Source organism: Gorilla gorilla, chromosome 8 (genome assembly GCF_029281585.2).
Source record: "Gorilla gorilla gorilla isolate KB3781 chromosome 8, NHGRI_mGorGor1-v2.1_pri, whole genome shotgun sequence".
Lineage (NCBI taxonomy): Eukaryota > Metazoa > Chordata > Mammalia > Primates > Hominidae > Gorilla > Gorilla gorilla.
In genome coordinates, this window is record NC_073232.2 from 49359347 (window position 1) to 49383223 (window position 23877).

A 23877-nucleotide genomic window follows, 5' to 3' on the forward strand; every position below is an offset into this window, starting at 1 on the left:
TTAATATCTAAATAAGTCTAGTTTATTCAGTTCAATAAGATTTTGGCTCCTGCATATGTTTTCAGAGTTAAATTAGAAAACTAATAGTATATAAATACATATCTTTGTATTCTATTATTTGATTGGATAGAGAAAATATGGTATATGCATGGAATACTATGCAGCCATTAAAAAGAATGAAATCATATAATTTTCCAGCAATATAAATGGTGCTGGAGGCCATTAATCTAAGTGAAATAACTGAGAAACAGAAAATCAAGTACCACAAGTTCTCACTTACAAGTGGGAACTAAACAATGGGTACATGTAGACATGAAGATGGAAATAACACACAACGCAAACTCCAGAAGGGGGAAGGGTAGGAGTGGGGCAAGAATTGAAAAATTACCTATTGGGTACCATTTTTGCTACGTGGGTGATGGGTATGCTAGGAGCCCAAACCTCACCATTACACAAACCTGCACATGAACCCCCTGAATCTGAAACAATATAAATAAATAAATAAAAATTACAGAGAGTATCAAGAAATAGAGAACTCTTAAGAGAACAATTACTGATGCTGGTGAAATTGGGATCTTGTTCAGAGGTTACAGAATGGCTATGATTAGGATCTGTTAGAGAATCTTCTAGAAAGCTTTGTGGCAGGTTCATGGAGAAACTTCATGGAAAGGTAAATAATAAGTACAGACTTTTTGGAAATCTGAGGTAAGATGAACCACATTGAATTCCTGAAAACATGGTACATTTTAAGCCATATCTTTTTGCCTTGTATTTTTTTATTAGTCTTTGTAATTTGTTGTCCAATTCCATGTAGTTTTATAGCAATTTACATATGATAAAAACAATCAGGGTGATACAGAATATTTTGTGAATGATACCGATTTGGGCATGGAAAAAGTCACACCTTGTGTTTGCTTTTAACCTCATGGACTCCTCCTTTGTCATACCTGTGGTAAATTCAAGTTTTTAGTTATGGTTTCCTTGAAGCAATTACAAATGATGCTGAAGAAAATTTGTCTCATAGAGAGGGATCTGTTCTGACAATTTTTGTGCACCTCTGAGCAAAATATAAGAGAAAAATGAATTTCAGCAAAAGAATGCTGTACTTGACTTTAAAATTAATTCATTGACTAGGAAAGTGAACTTCCCTAAGACGTATATCTACTAATAGTCTTCTTCTGTTTTAATTGTTAGCCTTTTTTTCCCACGTGGAGAGATACTGTATTTTCGAAGGTAGTAAAGATAATTGAGCTGTGTATATACTTATTATTCTGAGGGGAAAAAATAAATAAAAACTTAGTAAAATTTACCAGGTTATCAGCAACTCATTTATTCTTAATTTTATCTGTAGTTTTGCATTTTATCTGTGCATTTGCATTTATTGTACTTTATTTGTTTAGGGTTTCTTTTCTGCTATATGTGTCATATACCTCTAGGGGGTTATTTTAAACAGTACTGGGATTTGCTTTTCTGTGTCCAAAAGCACAGATTTTATATTTGGACACTCAAGTTGTTCTATATTTTGAACTATGAGAAAGGAATAGTACCCGATTGAATACTGACTGTTTTTTTATAAGACAATCGAGCAACAGAGGCATTCAACATTAGCATCCAGTGTGCAAGACTTGAATGGTTTTATTGCATAATATGGGAGAATTGCTCGCTACTGTCTGTTCCTGCTGACAGTCCTGATGCTCAGTCTGGTAATATCCTGAAAGATTTCTTCTTCTTTTTTTTTTTTTTTTTAACCCAGTGCTTTGTTATTAGATGTTAATAGGTTCTCAGTCTGTGGGAGAGGAAGCAATGGGACAATTAACATGAAAAAGCTCAGTAGTAGAGGAGTTGATGGAAAAGAGTATGGTCTGAGTGAGAATGCCTAAGGTTTGTTTCACTTTTTCTGTTTGTTTATTTTGTCAGGATAAGAATGGCATAAAATGCAATAACTTAGACTTTAGCTCCTACACCAGAATAGCTAAGTAGCTAAGGCACTAAACTTCATTTGTTTATCTATTCTTCTTTGGCCACCTTCCTGGTGATGTCTCTAGAATACTTGAAGTTCCCTCTAGCTATGATGGCTCCTTATTACAGATCCAGAATGTTAACATTACCAGAGCATAGTCAATGTAAGCTTTGCAGAATTAAAATTATCCTTCTAAAATGCATAGATGATTATCTTATGCTCAATGAAAATTAATGTGAAAACTTATAATGCATTCAGCTATAGATTACTATAGCATAAACAATCTTTTGTACCATTTCTATAAAATTTAGAAAATATTTTAAACCTATGATTTTCCCTTCCCATTATACATTTGGAATAGCTGAATAATATAATTATAGAATCACCTTATCTTGAAGTCAGATGAGACTTTAGCATTTTTTATAGAAACTTAGCAGGTTAGATAAACCTTGATTTTGAGTTATGACTCAAATTACTATAACTTTATGAATTTTGAGAACATATTTATCAGCTCAAAGGCTCTATTTTGCTTCAACTATAAAAATGAAATGTAACAGATCTATCTCTTGGAATTATTATGAGAATTAAACAAAATCTTATGTATATGTTACCCAGCACAGTGCCTGGAAAAGAAGAGAGACTCAAACAGTATTTGTTAAAAACTCCAAGAAACCAGTTGACAACCAGAAGGTGTTACTGTGTGAAGGCTAGAAACTTGGGGAAAGAATAGGACCAAACTTTTTCTTAGTTATATTCTCAGAAAATTGTAGTATGTTCACAATTCCTACTTCATTGTTTGTAGACATCTGTAAATAATGTATGTAATTGAATATTTTTATTCCTATTTTAGAAGCTGAACAGTGCTTATTTAAGGTCTAAAATGGACTTGACACTGAATGTAGAATGTTTGAAGAACATCCTTTATTGTTACTATTGATGAACCAATACTGATACATTATTATTATGTAAATCCTACCGTTTACAGTAGGCTTCACCTTGTGTTGTAAATTCTATGGATTTTGACAAATGTATATTAATGTGTATTCACCACTGCAGTATTACACAGAATAGTTTTACCATCTGGAAAAATCCCCTATGCTCTACCTATACATTTTACCCTCCCTAGGAATTTTATTGTTCCCGTAGCTTTGCCATTTCCAGAATGACATGTAATTGCAATCATACAGTATGTAGCCTTTCAGATTGACTTCTTTCATTAGCAGTATGCATTTAAATTTCCTGCATGTCTTTTCTTGGCTTGATATATCATTTTTCATCGCTTTTTGCACATTCCATTGACTGAGCATTCCAGTTTATCCATTCATCTACTGAAGAACACGTTGGTTACATCTAAGTTTTGGCAATTACAAATAAAACTGCTATTAAGACACATGTGCAGGTTTTGTGTGAACGTAAGTTTTAAATTTATCTGGGTAAATACCAAGGTATGGTTGCTCGATTGTATAGTAGAAGTATGTTTACTTTTGTAAGCAACTGCTGAAATTTCTTCCAAAGTTGCATTCCAAACTGTCTTCCAAAATGTCATTTTACATTCTCTTCAGCGATGAACGAGAGTTCTTATTGCTCTACATTTTCACCAGTGTTTGGTGTTATCAGTGTTTTAAATTTTAGTCATTCTAATAGATGGGCCATGTGTTGTTTTGAATTGAAATTCCTTGATGATAAATAATGTTGACCATGCTTTTGTGTCCTTATTTGTCATCTGTATGTCTTTGGTGAGGTATCTGCTCGCATCTCTTGCTCATTTTTTAATTGAGTTGTTTTCTTATTATTGAATTTTAAGAATTATTTGTACATCCTTGATACCAGTCGTGCATCAGATAGGTGTTTTGCAAATGTTATCTTCCAGTCTGTGGCTTTTTATTCTTTTTTTTTTTTTTTTTTTTTTTGAGATGGGGTCTCACTCTGTCACCCAGGCTGGAGTGCAGTGGAGCGATCTCTGCTCACTGCAACCTCCACCTCCCAGGTTCAAGCAATTCTTCTGCCACAACCTCCCGAGTAGTTAGGACTACAGGTGTGGACCACCACTCCCGGCTAATTTTTGTATTTTTAAAGTAGAGACAGGTTTCACCATACTGGCCAGGATGGTCTCAAACTCCTGACCTTGTGATCTGCCCTCATCAGCCTCCCAAAGTGCTGGGATTACAGGCATGAGCCATCATGCCCGGCATCTTTTTATTCTTTTAAGTGTCTTTTGCAGAGTAGAAGTTTTAAATTTTTATGAAGTCCAATGTATTCATTTTTTTTAAAAAAATTGTTAATTATGTTTTTAGTGTTATATTTTAAAAGTTCTTGCCAAACCCAAGATCACCTAGAGTTTCTCCTCTGTTATCTTACAGAAGCTTTGTAGTTCTGCATTTTAAATGTAGGTTTATGATTTAACATAAAATGTTTGCTTTATATCTTTTCTTCTGGATAGCACTCTAATTGAAAAATCAGTAGCTTCCAAGTCAAGGTGTACAGTCTATGGATAATTTTCTAAATTTGAAAGCCTGAGTTTTACAAATTTAACATGAGCATGTGTCAAAAATTTATTTTTGAGAGGCGCTAAAATGATAAGCCTTGTTTAAAAAATTTAGATAAAGAATGGTTCAATAAAATTTCTCATTTAGAAACAAAACTGGTTAATGTCCTACAGAGCAATGAAGCTATAGCCTTTAGGATTATCTTTTCTACAAAAATAACACTTTTTATAACAAGAATCATTTACATGGTCATCAAAATTTTTTTTAAAGAGCATTAACTCTTACAGAGTTTTAAAATATCCTGATCGACACTAATAGCAAGTGGAACAAAGACACACACTCCTTGAGAATTAGATATTTGCCAGGTGGGCCTGATTGCAATGTCTGTTCAATAGGACATTAAAAGGACAAGCAATAGTCCATTTTTTCTATTTCCAAGCTTTTGATAAATTTCTTAACAACTACACAAGTTGTTACAAGAGCCTACTTAAGACATATTGAGAGAAATATGAAGCCTTCAATGACTTTCTTTTTTTTTGTGTGTGTGTGTTCTTCTATAGAATTGTGTGTGAATAAGTGCTGCAGAGTTTGTATAAGTATTGTTGATAATTGGCTTGTAAATAGCAATATTGGACTTTATTTTTCTTTCAATAATTGTCAAAAGTAAGTCAAGTAAATTCGAGCTGTCTAAAAGCGCAAGAATAAACAGCTTTCAGTGCAAAGAAACTGGGCAAATTTTGTTAAAGTTTAACAAAACTTCTGTAAAATTACCAACTGACTACAATTTTGACTATTGTATTGGGTGGAATAAAAGACAATAAAATAAAAAGTGCTTTATTTTCTGGTTACTAGATTGTGAATCCTTTGCAGACAGGGACTGTACTTTATCTTTTATATCGTCTACATTTTCTAACATTAAGACTTTGGAAAGAAGAGACAGAAGAAAGGATTTAGGATGTAAAAGAGGAAGAAGGAACTTTACATTTTACATTTAACTGTATGCATACTCGGTATTCTCAAGCTAGTTTTTGCTTAGATCTTTCTGTGGGATATTATTTAATTTGGAAACCAATCATCATAGTCAAACTCCTGCCAAACAAATTCTGTAAGTAGATAGATAAGCAACAATTAACTCACACACTAATGCATTCTATTTGCTTTTTAGTTTCATGTATTTTGGGTAAATGGGAAAGAAAAATTACTGTATTCTTGTTTTTATTTGTTGAACATTGGTGTAGTTGCCTATGTAATGTGTTTTTAATTTATAGCTATGGAGCCAGGTATGCAAAAATGGAAACTTTTTTTTTATAATTAAATTTAGCTTAACTCTCTTAGCTCATATACACTGGGTAGCTAAACTTAATCTTGACAATTTAGAAAATTCAATCTATTTTGCATTATAACTCAGTTTCTCTAGAAAAACTAGTTAATATCTTTTTCTCTCTTCTTCCCTTCTCTGAATCTTTTTCTTGTGTATGTAGATATCAGGGGAGGAAACTGTTGATAGTGTATCATTTCTTGCTTGATGGATTATAGCGTAAACTCTCTTCCCCTTAAGGCTTTGCTGTTGATATATTCAAAGTCCCACTTCAGGAATTAAAAGGAGAAACTTTTACCTCTCAACCAATCTAGCTTTTGCAAACAAAATGTGCTTCTACTTTCAGTCTGTTCTCTGGACTATAGATTTATAAAATTCTACTTTGGCTGTAGAAAGCCAATGATTTAACATTTTGTTCTCACTGAATTTTGTTTGTTTTCTACTTTCCCTGGGGCAATAGATTTGACCTTTAAATTCTGGCTTTAATTGTTGAAAACTGGCCAGGTGCAGGGGCTCACTCCAGTAATCTCAACACTTTGGGAATCTGAGGTAGGAGAATCGCTTGAGGCAAGGAGTTCGATACCAGCCTGAGCAACGTAGCAAGACCCTGTCTCTATAAAAAATTAAAACAGCCAGGCATGGCGGTGAGTTCCTGCAGTTCTAGCTACTTGGGAGCCTAAGGTGGAATGATCACTTGGGCCCAAGAGTTTGAGGTTGGAATAAGCTATGATTATGGCACTGTACCCCATCCTGGGTGATAGAAGGAGACCTTATCTCTCTCTCTCTCTCTCTCTCCATATATATATATGAATGAAACTGAACAACTAGAAAAAATTATAATTTTAAAAATGCGTTTCAAAATTTTATTGTGCTACACTTCCTGTGGTGACTGAAGATGGAGTTAGCCAGAGAAGCCTGCACCAAACAAAGTATCTTTTAGTAAAACATCAATTCCTTTATTATCCCCTGTATTACTATTTTCCAACAAAATAGAAATCACCCTTTGCATCTCAAGATGGCTATAAAAATGATTGATAGAAATTGCTAATAATTCACCAATTGTCTGCTCTTAAATGAATGCATTTCAGCATTTACGCTAACACCAGGACATTCCACCCCTCACCTCAGAGCAAATGTTAAGCTGATACTCTGAAGCTGTTAAGAAAAATCTTCGCTATGTGACAATCCTTCAAAACATAATATTCTAAATGTGCTTGTTCTATAATAACATATTCTCTTTCTTTTAACCTCATTTTAAAAATGATGCATTTGTTGAGTTCAAGTGCATCTACTTCAGAAAAAAAAAATTTGAGGAGAGAACCAAATGACTTTTGCTGTGTTTAAAGAGTAAACCCATTCCATCAGAAGCAAAGTTTAAAGAGATTCAACAGTAGGAAGTTGTATACAAGGTATTTGGCATTTTTTTTCTTTCCTAAAAGTTTAAAGGCTGTGTAGGTAGGCATAAAAACTCAAGCCTTCATGAAGTTCTTTTAGCCACTTAAATTCACCAGAAATATAAATAGCAGAGAAATAATCATTTTTAAGAAGTTGCTTAATGTTTAGTTATTGTGCATATGTGGGAGGTACCTAACATTTTGATTTTCTTTTTCTGGCATTCTATGTTTAGAGCTTCATGCAAATAGTTGTTCCTAGCATTCTGTAAAGCATTCAGGGTAATGGAAACGTGTCACAGTAATACAAAATTTGTGAACCTTTTCTAATTATTTTGTGCTATATTTAATCTTAGTAATTTCAAAGATCAGTTACACATCTTCTCTAATATTCTTACTATAGCTGCTTTGGGTTAAGTCTGGTTATAGCTTCTTTTCAGTTATTTTATTTATTATTTTTTCATATCATATGTTTATATAAGACTTTTATTTCCATATCTGACCTTACCTCTATAATTCTTCAACAAGATTTAACACTATGGCCTCAGACAAGATTATTTAATTGTGAACAGTAATCACACAACCTTCTGCAAAGCCAAACAAAAAAAGAACCAGAGAAATTCTTGCTATATTTTTATTCACTGCTTTAAATAATAAATTCATGGGCATATAGATCATACTTCTACAGAAGAGGTGACTACTCATTCATTGTTAGTGAATATTCTTTGTATATTTTCTCCTCTGCAAAATTCACTAGGGAAAAAATAGTTTGTACAAGCTATCATTTCATCTTTAATTGAAGAGAAATTACATAGTGTGTTATATATTATTAATCTTCCAAGAACAGACATTATTTTTTCTGTAAATATTCTTTCATTTTTATAGGACTAAGAAAATAGCTCTACAATATAAAATTGAACACCTTAGTGAATACAGAGTAAACATTCGTTGAATACATATATGTTGCATTTGTTTAAAAAAAAAAAAAACCTTGCCAATGTACTTGAAAATAGTAGCTTCTTCTTTCTTTTACTACTATACTTTAATTTCTAGGGTACATGTGCACAACATGTAGGTTTGATACATAGGTATACATGTGCCATGTTGGTTTGCTGCACCCATCAACTCATAATTTACATTAGGTATTTCTCCTAATGTTATCCCTCCCCCAGCCCCCCATCCCCTGACAGGCCCCAGTGTGTGATGTTCCCCACCCTGTGTCCAAGTGATCTCATTGTTCAGTTCCCACCTATGAGTGAGAACATGCGGTGTTTTGTTTTCTGTCCTTGTGATAGTTTGCTCACAATGATGGTTTCCAGCTTCATCCATGTCCCTGAAAAGGACATGAACTCATCCTGTTTTATGGCGGCATAGTATTCCATGGTATATATGTGCCACATTTTCTTAATCCAGTCAATCATTGCTGGACATTGAGGTTGGTTCCAAGTCTTTGCTATTGTGAATAGTGCAGCAATATACATACGTGTGCATGTGTCTTTATTGTAGCATGATTTATAATCCTTTGTGTATATACCCAGTAATGGGATTGCTGGGTCAAATGGTAATTCTAGTTCTAGATCCTTAAGGAATCGCCACGATATCCTCCACAATGGTTGAACCAATTTACACACCCACCAACAGTGTAAAAGTGTTCCTGTTTCTCCACATCCTGTCCAGCATCTGTTGTTTCCTGGCTTTTTAATGACTGCCATTCTAACTGGCATGAGATGGTATCTCATTGTGGTTTTGATTTGCAGTTCTCTGATGACCAGTGATGACGAGCATTTTTTCATGTGTCTGTTGACTGCATAGATGTCTTCTTTTGAGAAGTGTCTGTTCATATCCTTTGCCCACTTTTTGATGGACTTGTTTTTTTTTCTAGTAAATTGGTTTGAGTTCTTTGTAGATTCTGGATATTAGCCCTTTGTCAGATAGGTAGATTGCAAAAATTTTCTCCCATTCTGTAGGTTGCCTGCTCACTCCGATGGTAGTTTCTTTTGCTGTGCAGAAACTCTTCAGTTTAATTAGATCCCATTTGTCTATTTTGACTTTTGTTGCCATTGTGTTTGGTGTTTCAGTCATAAAGTCCTTGCCTATGCCTATGTCCTGAATGGTATTGCCTAGGTTTTCTTCTAGGGTTTTTATGGTTTTAGGTCTAACATTTAAGTCTTTAATCCATCTTGAATTAATTTTTGTACAAGGTGTAAAGAAGGGATCCAGTGTTAGCTTTCTACATATGGCTAGCCAGTTTTCCCAGCACCATTTATTAAATAGGGAATCCTTTCCTCATTTCTTGTTTTTGTCAGGTTTGTCAAAGATCAGATGGTTGTAGATATGTGGCATTATTTCTGAGCCTCTATTCTGTTCCATTGGTCTATATATCTGTTTTGGTACCAGTACCATGCTGTTTTGGTTACTGTAGTCTTGTAGTATAGTTTGAAGTCACGTAGCATGATGCCTCCAGCTTTGTTATTTTTGCTTAGGATTTTCTTGGCAATGCGGGCTCTTTTTTGGTTCCATATGAACTTTAAAGTAGTGTTTCTACAATTCTGTGAAGAAAGTCATTGGTAGCTTGATGGGGGTGGCATTGAATCTATAAATTACCTTGGGCAGTATGGCCATTTTCACGATATTGATTCTTCCTATCCATGAGCATGGAATGTTCTTCCAATTATTTGTGTCCTCTTTTATTTCGTTGAGCAGTGGTTTGTAGTTCTCCTTGAAGAGGTCCTTCACTTCCCTTGTAAGTTGGATTCCTAGGTATTTTATTCTCTTTGAAGCAATTGTGAATGGGAGTTCACTCATGATTTGGCTCTTTGTCTGTTAATGGTGTATAGGAATGCTTGTGATTTTTGCACATTGATTTTGTATGCTGAGACTTTGCTGAAGTTGCTTATCAGCTTAAGGATATTTTGGGCTGATACAACAGGGTTTTCTAAAAGTACAATCATCTCATATGCAAACACAGACAATTTGAGTTCCTCATTTCCTAACTGAACACCCTTTATTTCTTTCTCTTGCCTGACTGCCCTGGCCAGAACTTCCAACACTATGTTGTATAGGAGTGGTGAGTGAGGGCATCCTTGTCTTGTGCCAGTTTCCAAAGGGAATGCCTCCAGTTTTTGCCCATTCAGTATGATATTGGCTGTGGGTTTGTCATAAATAGCTCTTATTATTTTGAGATATGTCCCATCAATACCTAATTTATTGAGAGTTTTTAGCATGAAGGACTGTTGAATTTTGTCGAAGGCCTTTTCTGCATCTATTGAGATAATCATGTGTTTTTTGTTGTTGATTTTGTTTATGTGATGGATTATGTTTACTGATTTGCATATGTTGAACTGGCCTTGCATCCCAGGGATGAAGCCTACTTGATCATGGTGGATGAGCTTTTTGATGTGCTGCTGGATTCAGTTTGCCAGTTTTTTACTAAGGATTTTCACATCAATGTTCATCAGGGATATTGATCTAAAATTCTCTTTTTTTGTTGTGTCTCTGCCAGGCTTTGGTATCAGGATGATGCTGGCCTCATAAAATGAGTTAGGGAGGAATCCCTCTTTTTCTGTTGATTGGAATAGTTTCAGAAGGAATGGTACCAGCTCCTCTTTGTATCTCTGGTAGAATTTGGCTGTGAATCCTTCTGGTCCTGGACTTTTTTTGGGTAGTAGCCTATTAATTTTTGCCTCAATTTCAGAGCCTGTTATTGATCTATTCAGAGATTCAACTTCTTCTTGGTTTAGTCTTGGGAGGTTGTGTGTGTCGAGAAATTTATCCATTTCTTCTAGATTTTGTAGTTTATTTGCGTAGAGGTGTTTATAGTATTCTCTGATGGTAGTTTGTATTTCTGTGGGATCGGTGGTGATATCCCCTTTATCAATTTTTATTGCATTCAATTGATTCTTCTCTCTTTTCTTCTTTATTAGTCTTGCTAGCAGTCTATCAGTTTTGTTGATCTTTTCAAAAAACCAGCTTCTGGATTCATTGATTTTTTGAAGGGTTTTTGTGTCTCTATCTCTTTCAGGTTTGCTCTGATCTTAGTTATTTCTTGCCTTCTGCTAGCTTTTGAATGTGTTTGCTCTTGCTTCTCTAGTTCTTTTAATTGTGATGTTAGGGTGTCAATTTTAGATCTTTCCTGCTTTCTCTTGTGGGCATTTAGTGCTAAAAATTTCCCTCTACACACTGCTTTAAATGTGTCCCAGAGATTCTGGTATGTTGTGTCTTTGTTCTCATTGGTTTCAAATAACATCTTTATTTCTGCCTTCATTTCGTTATGTACCCAGTAGTCATTCAGGAGCAGGTTGTTCAGTTTCCATGTAGTTGTGTTGTTTGGAGTAAGTTTCTTAATCCTGAGTTCTAATTTGATGGCACTGTGGTCTGAGAGACAGTTTGTTGTGATTTCTGTTCGTTTAGATTTGCTGAGGAGTACTTTACTTCCAATTATGTGGTCAATTTAGAATAAATGCGATGTGGTGCTGAAAAGAATGTATATTCTGTTGATTTGGGATGGAGAGTTCTGTAGATGTCTATTAGGTCTGCCTGTTGCAGAGCTGAGTTCAGGTCCTGGATATCCTTGTTAACCTTCTGTCTCATTGATCTGTCTAATATTGACAGTGGGATGTTAAAGTCTCCCATTATTATTGTATGGGAGTCTAAGTCTCTTTTTACGTCTCTAAGGACTTGCTTTATGAATCTGGGTGCTCCTGTGTTGGGTGCATATATATTTATGATAGTTAGCTCTTCTTGTTGAATTGATCCCTTTACCATTATGTAATGGCCTTCTTTATCTCTTTTGATCTTTGTTGGTTTAAAGTGTGTTTTATCAGGGACTGGGATTGCAACCCCTGCTTTTTTTGTTTTCCATTTGCTTGGTAGACCTTCCTCCCTCTCTTTATTTTGAGCCTATATGCATCTTTGCACGTGAGGTGGGTCTCCTGAATACAGCACACTTACAGGTTTTGACTCTTTATCAAACATGCCACTCTGTGTCTTTTAATTGGGGTATTTAGCCCATTTACACTTAAGGTTAGTATTATTATGTGTGAATTTGATCCTGTCGTTATGATGTTCACTGGTTATTTTGCCTGTTAGTTGATGCAGTTTCTTCATAGCATTGATGGTCTTTACAATTTGGCATGTTTTTGCAGTGGCTGGTACCAGTTGTTTCTTTCCATGTTTCATGCTTCCTTCAGGAGCTCTTGTAAGGCAGGCCTGATGGTGACAAAATCTCTCAGCATTTGCTTGTTTGTATAGGATTTTATTTCTCCTTCACTTATGAAGCTTAGTTTGGCTGGATATGAAATTCTGGGTTGAAAATTCCTTTCTTTAAGAATGTTGAATATTGGCCCCTACTCTCTACTGGCTTGTAGGTTTTCTGCCAAGAGATCCGCTGTTAGTCTGATGGGCTTCCCTTTGTGGGTAACTCAACCTTTCTCTCTGGCTGCCGTTAACACTTTTCCCTTAATTTCAACCTTGGTGAATCTGAAAATCATGTGTCTTGGGGTTGCTCTTGTCAAGGAGTGTCTTTGTGGTGTTCTCTGTATTTCTTGAATTTGAATGTTGGCCTGCCTTGCTAGGTTGGGGAAGTTCTCCTGAATAATATCCTGCAGAGTGTTTTCCAACTTGGTTCCATTCTTCCCGTCACTTTCAGGTACACCAATCAAACATAGATTTGGTCTTTTCACATAGTCCCATATTTCTTGGAGGCTTTGTTCATTTCTTTTTACTCCTTTTTGTCTAACCTTGTTTTCTCACTTTATTTCATTAATTTGATCTTCAATCACTGATACCCTTTCTTCCACTTGATTGAATCTGCTATTGAAGCTTGTGCATGTGTCATGAAGTTCTTGTGTCATGGTTTTCAGCTCCATCAGGTCATTGAAGATCTTCTCTACACTGTTTATTCTAGTTAGCCATTCATCTAATCTTTTTTCAAGGTTTTTAGCTTCCTTGCAATGGGTTCAAACATCCTCCTTTAGCTCAGAGAAGTCTGTTATTACCACACTTCTGAAGCCTACTTCTGTCAACTCATCAAAGTCATTTTCCATCCAGCTTTGTTCCATTGCTGGTGAAGAGCTGCAATCCTTTGGAGGAGAAGAGGCGCTCTGATTTTTAGAATTTCCATCTTTTCTGCTCTGGTTTCTTCCCATCTTTGTGGTTTTATCTACCTTTGGTCTTTGATGTTGGTGACCTACAGATGGCATTTTGGTGTAGATCATCTTTTTGTTGATGTTGATGTTGATGCTACTCCTTTCTGTTTGTTAGTTTTCCTTCTAACAGGTCCCTCAGCTGCAGGTCTGATGGAGTTTGCTGGAGTTCTACTCCAGACCCTGTTTGCTTGGGTATCACCAGTGGAGGCTGCAGAACAGCAAATATTGCTGCCTGATCCTTCCTCTGGAAGCTTCGTCCCAGAGGGGCAGCTGCCTATATGAGATGTCTGTTGGCCTCTACTGGGAGGTGTCTCCCAGTTAGGCTACACAGAGGTCAGGGACCCACTTAAGGAGGCACTCTGTCCATTCTCAGAGCTCAACCACCATGCTGGGAGAACCACTGCTCTCTTCATAGCTGTCCGACAGAGTCGTTTATGCCTGCCAAAGTTGTCTGCTGCCTTTTGTTCAGCTGTGCCCTGCCCAAGAGATGGAGTCTAGAGGCAGTAGGCCTTGTTGAACTCAGTGGGCTCCACCCAGTTTGAGCTTCCTGGCCACTTTATTTATCTACTGAAGCCTCAGCAATGGCAGATTCCCCTTCCCCAGCCAGGCTGCCGCCTCGCAGATCGATCTCAGACTGCTGCACTAGCAGTGAGCAAGGCTCCGTGGGCATGGGATCCACTGAGCCAGGCATGGGAGAGAATCACCTTTTCTGCTGGTTGCTAAGACCTTGGGAAAAGCGCATTATTTGGGCAGGGAATGCCCTGTTTTTCCAGGTAGTCTGTCATGGCTTCCCTTGGCTAGGAAAGGGAAATCCACTGACCCCTTGCGCTTCCCGGGTGAGGCAACACCCTGCCTTGCTTCAGCTCGCCCCCTGTGGGCTGCACCCACTGTCCAACCAGTCCCAATGAGATGAACCAGGTACTTCAGCTGGAAATGCAGAAATCATCCATCTTCTGCATCAATCACTCTGGGAGCTGCAGACCGGAGCTGTTCCTATTTGGCCATCTTGGTTAGGTGAAAATGGTAGCTTCTTAATGTGTCATTAAAGTGTACATCTGTGGACTTCTTAAAAATTGATGATTATTATACCTTCTAAGGTCAAACCTGTACTTCTGTTCCAGGGGAAATATGATAATATACATATGCTTTCTGTTGAGATTGGACCATGACTGTATTTACTGTAGGGCTTAATGATACATTCATAACTGAATGCTGCAAATTAGGTTAAAGCCCTAGTTAATTTATAATGAAGGTTTTCAGTGTTTAATATTTTTAATATAAGTGACTTTAAATGTCCTTAATATGGGTTAAATTTATCTAATTTCAGATAACAGATATGTGTTCACTTATGTTCATAGCCCATGATTTAAGAATGTCTTATAAGAGAGCTTCATTCATTCATTCATTCATTCAACAAGCATTCTTGTTAGCCTAACAAGTGCCAAGTATTATAACAGGTACTACATAGAATACCTCGAGGAATAAGATAAAATTCTTTCCCTCAGATATATTTCAAATTCTACTAGAGAGATATTTTTAAAAGTAAATAATTAAAACACAGGTAGAATCTCTAACTGAGGCACATAAACCATTTTATGTGAATCCCAAACAACATGGAACAAAGTTGGTTTTGTTGTAGGGAATGAGGAGGTCAGCATGCATTTCCTGAGGCAGGAACATTTGCCTAGTGGCTTGAAAGAATAGTAGGAGTTGAGCAAGCAGGTCAAAGGGGACAGACTGTTCAGGCCAAGGTTCTAATATGCCCACAGGACAGAGGCGTGGAAGATCATGAAGGATTTTGGAAATCATTAAGTATGTATAACAGAATAATAGAAGCCAGATCTCAGAAGGTTAACAGGGACCATATTCAATGGTAGTTTGACTTTATTTTCTTTTTTCAAAAATTATGTCTATTAGGTCTGCTTGTTGCAGAGCTGAGTTCAGGTCCTGGATATCCTTGTTAACCTTCTGTCTCATTGATCTGTCTAATATTGACAGTGGGGTGTTAAAGTCTCCCATTATTATTGTGTGGGAGTCTAAGTCTCTTTGTAGGTCTCTAAGGACTTGCTTTATGAATCTGGGTGCTCCTGTATTGGGTGCATACATATTTAGGATATATTTAGTGTTTTGGCTTCTGGCTTTATCACATGAATCCCCACTTAATATCTTTAATGACTATTTCTTTAAAACACACACAGAAAAGAATTATAACAATAAGATCTCAGTAATTCCAGAACATATCATTATGAAATATATGAATACATATATGATTAAATAATGTTATATTTATAAATACATTTAAATTTTAACTATATATAATTAATTTAATATAGATAGATAGATAGATAGATAGATAGATAGATAGGGCCTCACTCTATTACCCAGGCTGGAGTATAGTGGCATGATCAAAGCTCACTGTAGCCTCAAACTCCTGGGCTCAATCAATCCTCCCACCTCAGCCTCCCAAGTAACTAGGACTACAGCAACATGCTGCTACTCCTGGCTAAATTTATTTTGTTGTAAAGAAAGGGTCTTGATCTGTTGCCCAGGCTGGTCTTGAACTTCTCGCCCCAAGTCATCCTCCTTCCTAGGTCTCCCAAAGTACTAGGATTATAGATGTGAGCCACCACACCCAGACTGATTTTATTTTCTGTACAATAAGAAGGAAGTGTAACTCTGAAAGAAAACTGAAGAATGATTGTCCTTTGTAGCAAACACACAGATAGTCAGCACATATGCCAAGCAGATTGGGAAAGAGAAAGACTGAAAGAGAGACAGAGACAGAGAGAGTGAGAGAGACAAAAAAAGAGAGAAAGAGAATTAATGATATGTTCTGGAATTACTGAGATCTTATTGTTATAATTGTTTTCTGTGTGTGTTTTAAAGAAATAGTCGTTAAGGATATTAAGTGGGGATTCATGTGATAAAGCCAGAAGCCAGAACACTAATTCTTTTAATATTCTTTCAATTTGTTAGAAATATCATTGACCATGTTTGTTGATATTCCACATATTTGTGCATCTTCATTCATTAGTTTTAGCTGGGAGTATTAATCATTTTATGAAGAAAGAAAATATTACTGTGCTATAGTAACTTCCTGCTATCTTTATGGCCTAGTCATCTAAAGAATGGAGAGGATGAGGTCAGGAGACACTCTTCAGAGTAGGCAACTTTCTCTGGAATTCATTTGTTTAAATCCATCTTTTAAAAGACTTATTATGTATATATAAGTTTTATAATCTGTATAATATTGCTTTCATTCACAATGTAGCATTTCATCATCACATATTTTGTTTTCATTTTAATCTAGAAACTGTCTTTAATTTCCACCTCTATGTCACTCTAAAATCTAATCTACTGGAACTAGAATCTAAAATAATATACAGTCAATACAAATTTCTCTTAAAAATGTAACGTGTTATATTTCATGGATTTTGCTATTAAAGAATAAAGGGATGTAAGCAAAATATGTCTCCAATTTTTTTATAATTCTCAAAGTCTTCCATTTCCAATGTGCACTCTATCTGAAGTCAGAAGTTAACATAATTATAATATGCTAGATTTGTATGATTTTAAACCCAGACACACACAAAAACTAATTTGATTCATTTACTTACAGAAAGCCATATCTTGGAAGATGTCAACAAGTGTATCATAGCCTTAAGAGACCAGGATGGTGATAATTTAGACCGTGCTGCGGGTGCTATCAGAGGCCGGGCAGCAAGAGTTGCTCACATCGTCACGGGTGAAATGGACAGTTACGAGCCAGGGGCTTACACGGAAGGTGTAATGAGAAATGTTAACTTCCTTACAAGTACTGGTAAGTCAGTTGCCAATAACAGCTGCACAATTTCTCTTATTTGAATCTACATAGCTATGAATATTCATACATGTGGGAAAGATTCTAGTCTGTGTTGCTTCTTTTGACATACATTGCTATACAGTGCTTGCACACTTTGGTTATGCGATTTGAAATTTATCACTGAGAAGTAAATGTATTCATTGGTGAAAAGAGGTCTTCTATAAATATATGCGTTATATAAATTACCCACAGGCCTTAGTCAGAAACCACTTAGAATGTTTATTAGTGCCTTATCTGTTAGGAGATATAATTAGGCTGATATGGTATCGAGTATGTGATAGTCACCAAACCTTCTGTTAACTGTATCATTGATATCCCTAAGTTTTTGTTTACATTACTTAAACACAGCAAGTCTGTCCTACGTTTCCAGAGAAATGCTCTTACCTTCATCTGCAGTCTGTTTGCAAAACAGCAATTTGTTCTTGCACATAATCTTCTTTGATTGCATAAGAAATGTGGAACCAGTCTTTTGTGTTGGTTGCAGCACTCAGGTTAGTATTTTCGAAAAATCAGCCAGCAAATGCTTAGTTCTAGAATCCCTCAGTAAAATGGCATTTTAACACTATTGTTAACCTTTCTCCAAGAAACTTACAGAAGTGTCTGAATTCATATGGATTCAAAAACAATGAGGACAATCAACTATTTTTATAAGTCATGATAGCAGAACTCCTTCCTGGGAAAACCCTTTGTGAATTTGTGAAATCCTCAGGTTAGATTTTTTACTATTGCCTCCTCACACTAGGGTGATGGTGCATCTGTGATTCCTAAAATATTTGAAATTCCAACCTTAAGTCATCGATCCTAGAGAATCATTTTTCATGTTATGCATATGGAATATGAAATTTGATATGCACATTGTTTAGCCAAAAGAGTAGAAGGGACAAGGATGAGTCATTTTTTTAATTTTTCTTTTATATTTGAAGCCACTCCTTGAAATGAATTGAGAGAAACAAACCAACAGTTGAATAATATTCACTAGAGACTAGGTCTGAAGTGCTATGCTGCAAGGCAAGCTTAGCAAGGTTTGCAGGGAATTGATGATCAGTTTTGCTGTTTTTCTAGCAAGTTGATAAAATCATTGATGAATCTTGGTATGTAGTTTTCTTACTATCTCTTTGAAATATTTCTAAAATAATGCAATAACAATGTGGTAAGGAAAGATAAAACTCTTGATATTATTAAATTTATATTTCTATATCCACTCCTCAAAGTCACCAGTATCAATAGGGCACATAGTAGTTACTTTTTCAATAAGTTGTGGCAATATATTTACTTGTTTAAAAAGATGATTGTGCTCTGGTCATTCAGTATCTCTTCCCTAACTAAATTTAAGCACTCCTTTTATGTTGGTCAAAACCAAGTACAGAGTTATCTGTGTCCCTGATTTTTTTCTACCTTCTGAGAAGAGAATGTAAGTGAAAGAAGAATGTAACAGGGGTTTTTTTTTTAGACAAATAAAAATTTCCTATCAGGAATTGGTTAGGTAAAATGTAGGAGGACTAATATTTTGCTTCTGTCTCAGTTTTATAATCGTGTTAGTCTTGTGAGCATACTTTATGATCATAATTCTCTTTGAGGTACCAGGTTTACAGTTTTATGCCACTGTTTGCAATCACTCTGAGATCAGAAAATAATGAAACAAAGTTATTTAAACACTTAATTGCAAGTTTATTAATACCTCTTTGATTTATAATAACCTTTCTAGATAGCTAATCCATATGGCTACATTATCACATTCAGAAGAGAAAAAATCTGTTTTCTTCTAATTAGTTGTATATAATTTTAATTAAAATTCTCTAGATAAATTATGTCCTATATCCCAAATATAATGAATATAAAATAATCCTGGGTTATTATGTATAAACAGCATCTTATTATTAGCGTAACTGTATAGTTTATGATGTCCCAATTTTGTTATTTTAGTTACTCAGAAAAATTTTGGTGTATCTTTGAAAAAGCTTTCCATTTTTGTTTATGTCTAATTCCAAACTATTCTCCAAAGAGCCTTCCTTGAAATTTATGAAAAGCATGCCTTACTAAAAGGAATTCTGAGCAATAAATTAGATGAGAAAACTAATTAGATAAGTTTGATCTTAACCAAAGCTGAAAAATGTGAAAATTCTCTTTCCCATGGAGACATTGTCTATGAAAGATACTTCCCACTACTCTATCCTCCAGAATTTACTAACAGGAGATGTTCATCTTTGTTTGCGTCTACTTCACATCTTGGACTTATTAGTTATAAATAATTACCAAATTAAATAATTGGAAATATCATGTTTTGTGTTATGAGGCCTTAATAGTTTACTTTTTAGCAAGTGAACAGTAATATCTGTGGACTGCCTTTCTCTGTGTTTCCTTTTCTTTTATACAGTCTTCAGGATTTAACCCTGCTTTCTGAAAATGACTTAATGAGGAGCTATAGTGAATTGTTGTTTATTACCAAGACTTTTCCATCTTTGCAAAGTTTGCCTTAAAGTATTGTCATAAATGATGAAATATAAGCCATACTTATCTAAATCACAAAGAATGTTTTTAGAACATAGCACCTTTGATTTTAATCAGACTTTGTAGCTCATTAGTACATTTTCAAAATTTGATGATCTTCTAAGTGTTTTCTCAGCATTAAGAAGCAGGGCTGACCTATTATATCTCAGGAATTTATATTGTTCACAAATTCTAGTGAAATGTGGTCAACATCTGGAATGCTACATTTCACCCAGATAGAAGCATAATATTTAATCTTCATGTGAAATTCTTTATTCCACCCCATTTATCCCTGTTACTAAGCTCCTCCTCCTGTCAGGAATTCTTAATAGAGAAGATAGAATATATTAGCTTTTTAAATAAATAATAAACCTTCTGGACTGTATTGTGAAGGCTTACAAATTATACTCTTAGTGTCAACTTCAGTTCTTTTGTACTATGTTGGGGAAAAACCTAAACTGGAAGTGGACTGACATAGGACATTTTTGTGTGATTTATGAACGCTATAAAATTCAGGAATCAGTAGGCCCCAGAGCAGCTGTTGCAAACCTCCAACCCCCACCTAGTTTTACTGTTTGCCAGGCTCATGGACCAAGACAGAACAGGTACATAAATGAATCTGACCAAGATATCCTGGTGGCATCCACTGTTGGCAACTGGCAGTGATGGCAAATACAGGTTCATTCATCAAGTATCTGATGAGGCCAAGACTGGAAAGTGTGTATCCAGAATTCCCACCTTCTTAAAATGAACAATTGCCATATAGTTACATGTTTTTTGTCTCAAAGGCAAATGAGACAGTTGAAAGAAATTTTGAGCCAATAAATTTTTCTAAAATTTTGTTGTAAATTGTTTACTCCAGTTTAAGCAACAGATAGAGTTTTAAGATGTATTTCATTTAAAACGTAGTTTGAAAAAACTTTAATAGCAGTTGGTAACCCCTATCAATTCCCTTTCATTTAATATAGTTTACATATACATATATTGCATTTTGTAGCTTGATTAAAACATGCTTTTTTTTTTGGCATTGCAGCTCTGTCCTACAACCTTAAATATTTATAAAAACTAAAGGTTTTAGTTCTAGCAGTCCTTACCCTCTGCAGTCCAGCAGTGTTTGAAAATTAGTAGTCTACATACTAGGTATGACTCAAAGAATTTTTATGTGGCCAGTGGAGTTTTGACCAACATAATTTTCACGGGAATTGGCTGGAGCTTAGTGGTGTCCTCTTTTTCACTGAGCCTTGGCCATGGTCTCTACCATGCCATAGTCTCTTCCACTCTGTCTCATTAGAGCCCCAGTCTTCTTCACTCAATTTACCTTCTTGAACTCTGGAGGAATTTGATTTCACCTAAAATTTTATTTCTAACTTTTTTTTTTTTTTTCTGATGTGGACCAAACGGCACCTTCCACAACACTTAAGTTAATACTTCCACAATGGCGGGGACATGCCAGGATTATTAACTGCTATCACTCTCTTTTTAAATATCTCTACCCCTTGTTTCTCACATCAAATTCTATGCATATTTCAAGAAAAAGCTTATATTCATGTCCTCTAGAAACCTTTGGCAATAATGAATTCTTTCTGTTCTCGTGCACTGTAGCTCTTAAGGGACATGCCAACTCAATTACATCATCCCAGACAAGTATATGCTCTTGATGAACTCCTCAGATATACTGTCATAAAAATGGCTTTTCTGGTCTGGGTGTGGTGGCTCACACCTGTAATCCCAGCACTTTTGGAGGCCAAGGCAGGAGGATCATGAGGTCAGGAGTTCAAGACCAGCGTGGCCAACATGGTGAAACCCCGTCTCTAGAAAAAATACAAAAAAATTAGATGGGCGTTGTAGCATGTGCCTGTAATCCCAGCTACTTGGGAGGCTGAGGCAGGAGAATTGCTTGAACCCAGGAGGCAGAGGTTGCAGTGAGCCGATATCCTGCCACTGCACTCCAGCAGGGGTGACGGAGCGAGACTCCGTCTCAAAAAAAAAAAAAAAAAAAAAGGCTTTTCTTTCAAAATGGAATATGAGCTACAGGAGAAAAAGACACTCATATTATTTTTCTTTGAATCTCTCCCAGGGCCTACCATTGTGTCATATGTTAGAATTAAAAAGAAAAAAAAATCAAAACCCAAAACGAAACCTCTTGAATTGAGCTTCTAAGGCTTTGCTAATTCTGTCCCTGCAGTTGGAATGATTGCCTTTTCTTCTCTACTGCCCTCTTAAAATATAATCATTCTAAACACTTTCTCAAATGCCACCACCTTTGCAAAGGAGCGTTTGATTCCCTTTCAGTTAGAATTAATTGCTCCATTATCTGTATTACTATGAGCTTGTCCTCTAGTTAATGTTTATTTCACTTTGCCTTTGATCATAATCAGCCATTTACATACAAGTTTCTCCCACTAGATTGTAATGTCCTTAAAGACAGACACCACACTTTCTTTATTTTTATTTTCCCCGGTAGCATCTACACATAGCAGAGGGGCCCAATGATCAATGATCACCAAGTCCTTCTCCAAAATTTAAATTTAAAATGTACTGCAAGATTACACTGTGATACAGTCTAGTTAAGCAGGAGAATAGGTTGTCATCCCAATTCAGGAGGAAAACAACCCCTGGAAACAGTGGGCTGCGTCAAAGGATGGGGCAGAGAAAAGATTAAGAAAGTGATTCATTACTGTCCAGAGTTAGATCTTAGCCACTTCCAGAAAACTTGGGGTCAGATTTTTAAAAGGTTCTTTAGCAAGTCTTTGAACAATTGATCATGAATATTGTGTATTCAATTACTTACAAGAACCATCATTGAACTACGTCTGTTGAAAGATCTGACTGAACCTAATTTCGCTAATGCTTCCAGCAAATCCCTGTAAGGGGTAGTAACTGTGCTTTCACATTTGGGAACCATTGTTGGCGAATTTCCTCCCCTTTTAGCAGTCTGAACAGGCTTTCAAATTATATCCTTTCTGCCTTTTGGATTAGACGTTAATATAACTCTTTTTTTTTTAAAAACACAATTAGAGAGCATTAACAAGAGGTTTCTGTCTGCAGATCACTTGTCTAACCTGGATAACTGTGTGTCTTCGTGTTGATAATTCTAAAGTTGGAAATTAAATTACAACTCACCCTCTCTAAAGAAGAGTAAGATCTCATGACCATGGAAGTGCTTCTGTTCCCATAGGAGTGTGGGACCTTAGGTAACATTATGAGTTGAAGAAAGTAGCTGTTAGAACTTCTGAGTGGAAAAACCTATCTTCTGTCCAAGGAAGACTGGATTTATATAGGATCCAGATCTAGTAAAGAGACTAAGGATCCAGTTAAAGAACTAAAATAAGAATGGCAAGATTCTTATCTTGCCATTTTAAGTAAATGAACTTACAAACTTGTCAGAAAAAAGAAAATGCTATAAAAACTGCAATCTTCAATATGTATTGTGTGATGCAAAATCTTTTCTGACCTTTTTGACATGGGACATGGAGTAATCTAAAGTGACACTGTTGGTATAGCCTTATTTTTAAAAAAATAATATATTCTGACACAGTGGTAGAAATTTTATTGTTAAATGAGGAATAATATAAAGGGCTTAAGAGTGGATATTAAAGAATCATAAAGAGGGGTTGAGATACTGCCATATCTGAAAAATGTAAAATATGTAACTGATGTGGTTTGGCTGTGTCCCCACCCAAATCTCATTTTGAACTGTAATTCTCATAATCCTCATTTGTCGAGGGAGGGACCCAGTGGGAGGTAATTGAATCATGGGGGTGGTTTCCCCTATGCTGTTCTTGTGACAGTGAGTTCTCACAAAATCTGATGGTTTTATAAGCATCTGGCATTTCCCTTTCGGGCACTCATTCTCTCTCCTGCCTCCCTGTGAAGAGGTGCCTTCTGCCATGATTGTAAGTTTCCTGAGGCCTCCCCAGCCATGTGGAACTATGAGTAAATTAAACCTGTTTTCTTTATAAATTAGCCAGTCTCAGGTATTTCTTCATATCAGTGTGAGACCAGTATGAGAACAGACTAATACAGTAACTTTGAGATTTTTGCTAAATGAAGGATGGGTTAAGAACAGTGGAGATGAATTGGCATGGGCTGAAAGGAAGGGAGAATTGGAAGATGAACCAGAGAATGGGAACATGCTGTGTGGTTATTCACCAGTGCAAAGGTGTTCCAGAGGTCTTGTATCTTCTGTAACTCTAGAACACCTGTGACTAGCCTCATATGGATCTT

General features: G+C 35.9%; 1 protein-coding gene across 3 annotated transcripts in view; it reads left to right on the top strand.

Annotated features, from left to right (window-relative positions):
• Nucleotides 1-23877, top strand: part of CTNNA3 (catenin alpha 3) — a 1788954-nt gene that overhangs the window by 1301437 nt on the left and 463640 nt on the right. For all 3 annotated transcript variants that reach the window (XM_055353691.2, XM_055353692.2, XM_019035348.4), the window contains one exon: nucleotides 16921-17121. In XM_055353691.2, coding sequence (XP_055209666.2) covers nucleotides 16921-17121 — 201 coding nt within the window. The remainder of the gene's footprint in view (nucleotides 1-16920; nucleotides 17122-23877) is intronic.